This window comes from Schistocerca piceifrons, chromosome 1 (genome assembly GCF_021461385.2).
Source record: "Schistocerca piceifrons isolate TAMUIC-IGC-003096 chromosome 1, iqSchPice1.1, whole genome shotgun sequence".
NCBI classification, from domain to species: domain Eukaryota; kingdom Metazoa; phylum Arthropoda; class Insecta; order Orthoptera; family Acrididae; genus Schistocerca; species Schistocerca piceifrons.
The window spans coordinates 329,063,352-329,073,720 of NC_060138.1; the positions used below are offsets into that span (position 1 = coordinate 329,063,352).

Here is a 10,369-nt window from a genome sequence, read left to right on the forward strand (position 1 = left end):
GGTCTAGTGGCTAGCATTGCTGCCCTGGATCACGGGTCCCGGGTTCGATTCCAGGACGGATTGGAAATTTGCTCTGTGCAGGGACTGCTTGTTTGTGTTGTCCTCATCATATCATCATCATCATCATTCGTGACAATGGCTAGATTGGATTGTGAACAAATTGGACTGTGTAAAAATTGGAACTTTGTACGGGCACTGACGACCGCGCAGTTGTGCGCCCCACAAATCAAATGTCTGTAGATCTTATCAAGACTGAGAACCTTGAGGAATAATGGACAAGCAAGTGTATATATTAGGAAAAGACAAGTAAATTAATCTGCATGCTGTATTAACAATAAACTATCACTATAGTGCATAGTGCTTGGCCGTGCGGTTCTAGGCGCTACAGTCTGGAACCGAGCGACCGCTACGGTCGCAGGTTCGAACCCTGCCTCGGGCATGGATGTGTCTGATATACTTAGGTTAGTTAGGTTTAATTAGTTCTAATTTCTAGGCGACTGATGACCTCAGAAGTTACATAGTGCTCAGAGCCATTTGAACCATCTCTTTGCATAGTGCTATTCTCGCTTATGCCACCTAAAATTAAAAAGGAAGCTGATACTTCGAAAACCCGCAGGCGCCTAGTTTCTGTCATACAGTTGCTGTTTACCCGCTAATAGGAGCGTTATTTTTATTTAGTTGCAATGTCATGTTCCGGACAGACTACGCATCAACGCCTGTAAACATTGTCCTGCTGACAGTAATCACTACTCGTCATGCAGGACGGCAACGAATACTACTACTAGCTGAGTAGCTAACAGACGTTTTCAGTTGCTGAACTTAAATATTCAGATAATATATCGAAAGTGTGGCGAATAAGATATATTTTATATATATATATATATATATATATATATATATATATATATATATATATATATATATATATATATAGGTTTGATGTACATGTTACACTGGCTAACTGACGACGGAGGAATAAGAGCAAACAATGACAGATTCATTGTGGAAGACACGCAGCCCGACAGCGGCGGAGGGATGGCGTCCGAAAAGCCGGAGCGGCCGGGTTTTGTGCCGACGGTGCAGGCGGCGGGCCGCCTATAAGGCGGCACGCGGGCCACGCCCCGCCACACGCCCGCCCCCGCACCTCCGGCCACAGCCATGCGGCGCTCCGTCTCGCGCGCCGCGCTGCTGCTGCTGCTGATAACCGCAGCGTCGGCTCACCACAGCGCCGCCGTCGGCGAAGAGGCGGCCGCCGCCGACCACGCCGCGTCGGGCGACGCCGTCCCCGCCGTCCCTGCCGGCGCCAGGGCCGCCGTCGCTCCGGTCCACCCCGTCGCCCACAGCGAAGGCGCCGCCGACAACAAAGCTGCGGTGCCCGCCGCAGCCGGCGACGCCCGCTACGCCGACGGAGACGAGAGTGGCGAGAGCGAGCACATCGCCGACGTCGTGGCGCAGGACGGCAGCCTGTCGCGGGTGAGAAAGTCGTGCCCTCCCTTCGGCCCGTGCAAGCAGTTCTGTATCGAAGTCCGGCCGCGAGACCCGCGCCAGTCGCCGTTCATCATCTGCGAGCCGCCCGACCACGCGAAGAACCCGGTCCCGCCCTATCCGTTCAGCCCCGCGTATCCTTACTACCCGGATTACGAGTATCCTTACCCACCGGGGCCCAAGGAGCCTCTTCCGCCGGCGCCAGAGCCGTATCCGGGGTACCCGTACTCGCCCTACTACAAGGCGCCCTACTACAAAGCGCCGTATCCCCCGCCCCCGCTTTACTACCCGCTACCAGTGCCGGTGCAGTCGGCGCAGAACTCGGCCTCCTCCGCAGCGGCCACGGCTACGGCGTCCACGGCTCTGCAGGGCCTCAGCAGCCTGGTGCCACATTTCCGCGCGGTGGAGGAGCAAAAGTCCTCGCCGGTGGCCAGCAAACCGAACGCTACTCCAGACTCGTCCGAGAAGCCGGCAGCGTCGCCTTCCCCCTCGGCCCGCAGCGTCTACGACCCGGCCTATCACGCCTACCCGTACGCGCCGCCGGATTTCCCCGTGCCGGCGCCGTGCTATGCAGACCCCAGGTACCTGCCGCCTCCGGGCGCGCAGACGCCCCTAGCGCTGCTGCAGCTGTTCCTGCGCCCCAGCCACCACCACCACCATCACCCGCCACCCTACTATCCACCACCACCGCCTGTCTACCGCGAAGGGGCTGAATCCGCGGAGATGATGCGCCAGGCGAGCGGCGGGAGCTCCGAGCACAGCGACAGCAAATCCGGTCCTACGAAGGTCAACCTGCCCCTGGAGAATCCCAAGAAGAGCGACTCATCCGTCCGGGAAGCGCAGATGGCGCCCGCTTACGGAGCGCCCTTCGGCAGCCCGTTCGTGCCCTTCGGGTACCAGCCGATGCCGTACGGTTACCCAACTGCACCGTACGGTCCTGCCAACTTTCAGTCCAGTTACTACAAGTCAGCAGAGCCGAAGCAGTCCAAACCCGGAGCGCCGCCCACCACTCCGTACGTCCCACAGAACCCGGCCGTCCCCCCGGGCACCGAGTTGCCTAAGGACGACGTAGGAGCGCCGCCGTCTCCGGCAGCCAACAGCGTCCTGAAAGCTGGCATCCCGGCTCCTGCGGCCCCCGGCAGCCCTGCGCCGCCTTCAGCTGCCTCGAGTCCACCGGCGTCTTCGCCGCCAGCTGCCGGGGCCGCAAAGGACAAACCGCCAGCCGCGCCGGCGCCGCTGTCGGCTGGCAAACCGAAATCCGCGTCGGAGGTAGATGACCAACCCAAAGTGGCCGTCAACCCACTACACAGAGGGTACCCGCATCGGTACGGCTATTGGGGCCAGCCTATAGCGCCTGGCCATCTCTACGGCAACCAGTACCAAAACTACCCCGGAATGCATTATGGTATGATGTAAAGAGATTCCCCGACTACGAATATTCGCTTCAGAAAGCTTTCCCGCCATCTGTAAACACTGCACCTACAGGACTGCAGCTTCTCATTTCTCCATCGATTTCAGAGGCTTCCATCTGCCTTTCAGCGCAACCCGCATTTGTTCGCCTCATTATCATTTTAACTACACTAAAATGTTTCAGTTTTTCATTCATTCATTCGCTTCTCACCGTAGATAACTCGTGATCGTGATAACGACTTTAAGTGCATTATATCTATAATATAAAGATCATTTCATGTTCTTTTCTTACAACATTAACATTTCAATCATGACTGCACTGCATTTTATAAAGCATTCCAAGGACTATTTTACAACATTCCCATGCCATATCTTAAAGTGTGATGCCATTCTACGGTGAATATAACTCACCCTCATCGATGTGTTAATGTATTGTTTAACTTGTAAATAAATACATTTCTTTTTTTACATATGTATTTATCACTCTGTTGTTGATTTTTCCAGTACTATCCCTACCTTCACAATCAGTATGTTATCCTAAACTTGTTACATCGATGCTTGATCATAACTATCTCGTGAAAAGATTAAACAATGGAACTAGTTCCGAACATTTCCTTCAAACTTTAATTCTGTTGAGATTATTTTGCTTAATAACGTTCATGTGCAATGAGCACTGCATTCCATGCCAAAGCAACAATGATTCGTAGAAATAAAATGACTATATACATAATACAAAAGAAAAGCAAAGAAAAACAGACTTCAAGGCTCTAGTCTTCTAAAGTAAATAAGATTGTTTATCAATTCAGCATTTAATTTAGTGACTGATTTACAATAACGTGTACGTCATGAAATTTTTACAGCAGCCTTTGAATGTCTTTTCTGTGTTTAAGTGTCTTTAAAACACCGATATTATATCACTACTGCAACTGTCTATTTATAAGGAGACGCTCAAAAATTACTCATATTATAGTCACCTTCCTTTCTTTAAAAAATGAAATAAACAGAGAGCGAGTGAGAAAGAAGCAGAGAGAGAGAGAGAGAGAGAGAGAGAGAGAGAAAATTAGGCGTGGAACATTTTGTGTCGTCTTAATGGGGATACGACAGTATGAGTATCAGTATAATAAACTTGAAAACGGTGAAAAAGCTTCGTTCTGTGTGGTAGTTCATGCTTACCGTAAAACTGGGCAACTTTAGACACTTTTAGCAATCTTAGCACTTTTTGTAACATAACCTCTTACAGTTATGTACTACGAGACTTAATTTCCAAGTATATGGAATTTTACAACCATTATTTTTAAATATTTATAGTATGACACATTTTATGTGCAGTGACATATTAGAAGTATGAAATATTATTGTCACGAAGTTACCACTCAGATCAGGATATGAGGTCTGAGATACGAAAAGTAGAGTTAAATTCATCTGCTGCTAAGATGGTGTGACCTAGAGTTTCCTCGCGACACATAGTTATAGTTTTATTACAAATTTGCCCAGTTTTATGAGTTTTGTTTTATCCATATAGAGAAAAACATTTGTCACAAAGTTTGCCAGTTTGGTGAGATTCCTATTTTTCTTAAAATCCAAATAATTGTAGGCCTTGCCTCTTTGAAACCAAATTAGAATGGAAAAAAACTAAACTTTATTTTGTAAGGTAATCAAACATAACTTCTACACACTCATTTACGCATCTGTTCGCAGGAACTGTATGAAAGAAAGATGGTTACAACATTTACCTGTAACACAGAACCTCCAAGCGAGATAATTAGTTTAAACTGTAAGACATTTACTTGTAAATACGATATGGCAGTGACTGTGTTATTAAACACATAAATCTACTTATAAGTTCAGCGGTATGAGAAAAAAACAAAGCCACGACACGTTTAATACAATATTCTAAGCAGCTGTAGGTTATATTAAGAAAACAAGCTTTAATGCGAATTAAAACTTTGTCTTTTTCCGTTAAATCATTCACGAATGTCCTTAATTTCCTTAAAGAGACGAGTTTTCTACAATTTTAAGTGTCACACTTGTTTCTGCAGATACGTGTGCTGTCATAAAGTTACCCTATAATATATGGAGAGAGCTTTTTTCGCTTTACAGTGGCTGAAGAAGTTATTTGTTAAGTTTAACGCTTATACAGAATAGTCTGCACAAGTAACTTATTTTAATCAACTTTCCTTCAGTTGGTCACCTCTTCAGAGTTATCAGCAATAGCAGAAAGTTTCCAAGAAATCTACTGACACATTTTTCCACCTGTCAACAAAATTGCTTTGTGAGCAGCTTAAGTGTAATGCACGTACTAGTAGCTTCCATCACTAATGGCAGCACTATGCAAGAACACACTACAGCAGAATTGTATGTTGGAAGTTGACCTGAGTTACAACAGTTAACCATAAAAAGCTGGAGCGCGCTGTTGTCACAAAGTTGCCTAGTTTTACACTACTCAGTTTCTCACCATAACAAAGCTTTTCACGCTATGGTGATTTTCAGACAATATGTCAGTTGTGTGTTTTCTTCAGTTTCTTCTACACCTTTTAAGTCTCGTGAAAAATTAGATTTCAAACTTATTGTTGTTTACTTGTGAACTTTACTTTGTATCTGGGATAGCACGTGTTTTATTAACGCTAAAACCACTACAAAAAAAATTGAAAACAAAAAATATATTATAAATTTTGCCTTTTATATTCGTGACAGAAAACGTATCATTTACGTCATATGAAAATGAACTAAAAAGGATAAAAAATTGTCGCTGAATATTGGGTTTAAATTATAGCAGATGTTATCGAAAGACTTTTTGTGAAATGAACTCGACATCTGGGTTTAAATATAATTCAGTTAAAATGCATGTGTGTTTTTTTTAGGAAAGGCAACGAGTATATACAGACACTAACGCTGCAGATAATAAAATTAAATGTTTCGCAAATTCTGGACTATTATTGCGACAGATATTATTACTGAAATATGTGGTCACAGTGACCAGAAGTTGCAAAGAGCTATTGTTTCTCGATAGGGAACATAGTCTACTTTAACCACCGATGACGCTAAGAACCGTGGCGTAGTACCTGCACTGAAATATCGTCTGCAGTGGTTTCTGGAGGAGGCTTGTGTGTCACGGGAGCGGGAAAGTGTCTCTCTCATTAGAAATTACAGCTCCTTATGGAAATTAGTCCTTTCTTTTTGATTCCACTGCGCTAAGACGCTTAACTGTTCGACTGATTATAACATTCAGCTATGACGTGTGTTATGCCTCGAATTAGCCTAACCTGCTACATTTACTCGTTTTAGGTTGAAGATGTAACTACTGCATTGAACGTTTCGTTTATTTCATACTACACAAAGAGACATTCTATAACAATTCAGTTACGTTTCTTGTTTCTCTAATGACTATGTGGCAGAACTGCTGCCAACTTCGTTTGATACTTAATTAAATACAGACATATATAACTATAACACTTTCCCTTATTTAATTAGGAGCAATAAAGGAGGACATGAGCAACACGTCAACGTGAAAGGTTCATTTTATGACAGGAGGACATGAGCAACACGTCAACGTGAAAGGTTCATTTTATGACATAAAACTAACAGTCTTGGTTTTGCCAGGGGCTTCGTCAATATACCTGCTATCTGATCTTCAGCTAAAATATGCTGAGTGCCTAACTCACCTTCCAATACCTTTTCTCGGATGAAAAGATATTGCTTCTTTATATGTTTTGTGCGATGATGGAATTCAGGATTTTACGCAAGTTTCACTGTTACCTGATGGTCAAACTCAAGGACTGGAACTTCCGTCAGCTTTCTCATTCCTCCAAAAAGTCTATACTGATAAATTATCTCCTTAACATCTTCCGTTGCAGCCACCATTTCTGCTTCTTTTGTAGATGTGGCAATCGTGGCCTGTCTGTGGCTGAACCATGAGATAGCTCTATCTGCATGTGTAATAATTACACCGGATGTCGATCGTCCAGTTTTGTTGCACCCTTCAAAGTTCGCATCACTGGAGCATACTAATACGCCAAAGCATAGATTTGGTCGACACATTATGCCTTCGTCATATGTACCTGCTACATACAGGAGTACTAGGGGCTTCTGTTGATGCCGAGTCAAGAGTTCAAGACAGGAAGCTCACACGGTGAGGTTAGGTCTCGTTCCAAGCGTCAGGTACATCAGTGCTCCAACTGCTTGTCGATATGGAATGCTGCACTTCCCTGCGTTCTTACTTTCTGCTTGTAATGTATCTGTTTTCCTTTTAACTGATGTTGAGACAGGCTTGCAGTATTGAAAACTAAAACGCTTCAGCATCTTCTTTGCATAGGCTTGCTGACTTACCTTGATTGCACCACCATAAAGCGTTCAATCTCAAGTCCGAGGAAATACAATTATCTTGATTTCAGCCTCCAATTCATTAACAGACTTGCTGCCATCCTGCTGATGACTCGCCATAATTAACTCATCGCCTACACAAAGAGCGAGTAACTGATTCTTGTCATCTTCTTCTCTAATATTTACGCAAGGATCTGTATCATTTGCCCTGAAACCTGCTGACAAAAGAAATGTTCAAAGCGTTTACTCCAACATCTTGAGGCCTGCTAAAGTCTGTACGAACTTCGCCTTAATTTGAAAATTCTCTCTGAGGCATCATTGTACCCTTCTGGCTGTTGCGTATATTTTACTTCTATTTCTGCGTACAAGGATGCTGTAGATACATCAAACTGTGTGTGATGCGCTCAGCTGGTGCAAGACTTAACGTTGAACGAATTGTGCTCAGCTTAGCTACTGGATTAAAGGATTCACTGCAGTCTACACCATATAGTTGACTAAACCTCTGACGACAAGTATTGCGTTATATTTCTCAATGCTCCCATCGGGATTATTCTTGACACGAAAAGCTCATTTTCATGGTGTACTACTACCTTGTTTCTGTTACGTTTACTCACATAGCACTATTGCCTAAGCATAACCGAGCAAGTGATTTTTATGGGTAAAAGACTCATGATGACAACGAGAGACAGATTATCTCTGACTCGAGATATAAAGACTCTGTGGATATAATGTGGAACATTACTTACCTACTTCTGATTCAGAGTTGCGGAGAGTAGGATCGCAGAGGAACTTTAATTAGCGACGTTTTTGTAAGCTGCCATCTTGAATACGAAATAAAGTTTGATTAATTGTAATAACATTTCATCTCATACAAGAAGATAATGTATAGTGGAATGTAGCTAGAAAAATCGTTTATGGAAAATTATAATTATAATTATGGAAAAGGTGCGTTCAGTTCTTTGGTTATTTTAACTTCCTCTTTGTCTGTGGTTCGTAACATTATTTGGTGTGTCTTAACTCGCAGGGAACTTTGTATCCTGGGAAATCAGTATAGCCTGCACCACGGTCATTCAAGCTCTGTTTTAAGAGATTAAATACTGAACTTTAACGAAATTGATACATAATTTGGACACTGATTCTCATGCTGCAGAGTAAGTACGTCATGGCACTCAAGACGGCTTCCCCACGGCGTACGATTATGCCTCTGATTATCTTAAGAATTTTCAGAGTCGACGATCGCCTGCATTCTGCAGAGCCACAGAGATTTTATCCCAGATACTGACTTTGACGACGAGAGTCAGGCAGAGTATGATTATGAACTCTAACTTCTAATAATTTTGTTTAGTAGACTTAAGGACTCAAAATAGTGAGAAAGTGTGGTAGATAGTTGTGTAAAAATAATGGGGAAGGGACCTCCCCCTCCTGAAAGTTTCCATTCAAGTAACTACGAGGGTCATGCAATAACTAATGCTCCTCATTTTTTTAAAAAAAGCCATCATTCTACATAGACAAACGTCCTTCGTGGTGCTTCACATTTGATGTTTGTTCTGTGCACCGGTGAAGTTTCGAACCGTTCTGGCAGCTGGCAGAGCCGTAGTACAGAATCAAAATGGTGTCTAAATACGATCCACGTGACAAGCAGCGTGCTGTTATTGAATTCTTGTGTGCAGAAAAAGAAACCGTGGTGAACATCCATAAACGTTTGTATGCCGTGTATGGCGATGCTGCAGTGATAAGAGTACAGTTGGGCGATGAGTAAAGAAAGTTACAGCCTCACGAAATGCAGAAACTGAGCTCCATGATAAGCCACGCTCGGGACATCCTGTTCAAGCCGCTGCTCCAGACACGCTGAATCGTGCAGATGCCATTATTCGTGCCGACCGGCGCATCACACCTAGGCAGTTGGCTCTAAAGTTGTCGCTCAACATTTGCAGTGCGTCTGCAATGATCGAGACTCTCGGATATTCAAAGAGGTGCTCACGATAGATCCCACGAATACTCACAGCGGACCACAACTTTCAAAGAAAGGCTATTTCATCTGAATTGCTGGAGCGTTTTGAGACCGACGGAGAGGCCTTTCTGTCACTGATCGTTACGTTGGGCGAAAGCTGGGTGCACCACTTTGCGCTGGAAACAAAAAGGCAGTCAATGGAGTGGCATCATCCTTATTCACCACAAAAGAAGAAATGCAAGACAACCCCCTCTGCCGGAAAAGTCATGGTGACAGTCTTCTGGAATTGGGATGGCGTCATTCTCGTGGATAAAATGCCAAGAGGATCAACCATCGATTCACAGGCATCCGTGAAGACTCTGAATAAACTCAAGAACCGTTTCCGAAGCGTTCAATCGGACACTAATCCAGCAGAAATGTTGCTCCAACACAATAATGCACGCCCACACAGACGTCTGAGAACCCGGGAACACATTGCCAAACTGGGTTGGGCATCACTGCCTCATCCACCCTACAGTCCAGAACTGGCACCCTATGACTTCCTTCTCTTTGGGCCGCTTAAACATTCTCTACAAGGAACACACTTTGAAGATGACGAGAGTGTCAGTCATGCAGTGAAAACATCGCTACACCTAGAGGATAAGAGCTTTTACCAGTAGGGAATATATGCGCTTCCACAACTTTGGCGTACGGCCATAGAACGTGATGGAGACTACCTAGAAAAATAGGACATGGACGAGACATGTTGATGTATATTGTCACAAAATTCTGACTCTTAACAATAAATATGTTCTGAGAAAAAAAAAGTGGGTCATTACTTATTGATCGACGCTCGTACGTATTATTCGGTCACAATAACTTAACTTCAGTTTCAGAGGGGGAGGGAAGTTAAATTGGCGATCGTTTAAGCCAGGACTCTGCGTATAAAATTTGTGTGTATCTGTTTCATGCCACAACGGAACGAGTACTGCTGCTACGGCATTGGATACATTCTACGCAGATTCGTCACATGCGAATTTCAGACCAGAAACTCGACGGAAGACAACATATAAAGGCAGGATCTCTAACCAGTTATCTTTAAGGGTCTTGGTTCTTGTAAGGATTAGAAGTGACAAGGACTCTTTTGCTATTCTATATAAAGGATAGCTTTCCATTTTTGCTATCAAATGGTTCAAATGGCTCTGAGCACTATGGGACTTAACT

General features: G+C 44.3%; 1 protein-coding gene across 1 annotated transcript; it reads left to right on the forward strand.

Annotated features, from left to right (window-relative positions):
- Window positions 1-1,158: 1,158 nt before the first annotated feature.
- LOC124718718 (vegetative cell wall protein gp1-like) lies at window positions 1,159-2,901 on the forward strand. Its single transcript, XM_047244369.1, has 2 exons — window positions 1,159-2,122; window positions 2,192-2,901. The coding sequence occupies exons 1-2, from the start codon at window positions 1,159-1,161 to the stop codon at window positions 2,899-2,901; spliced, it is 1,674 nt and encodes a 557-aa protein (XP_047100325.1).
- The last annotated feature ends 7,468 nt before the right edge of the window (window positions 2,902-10,369 follow it).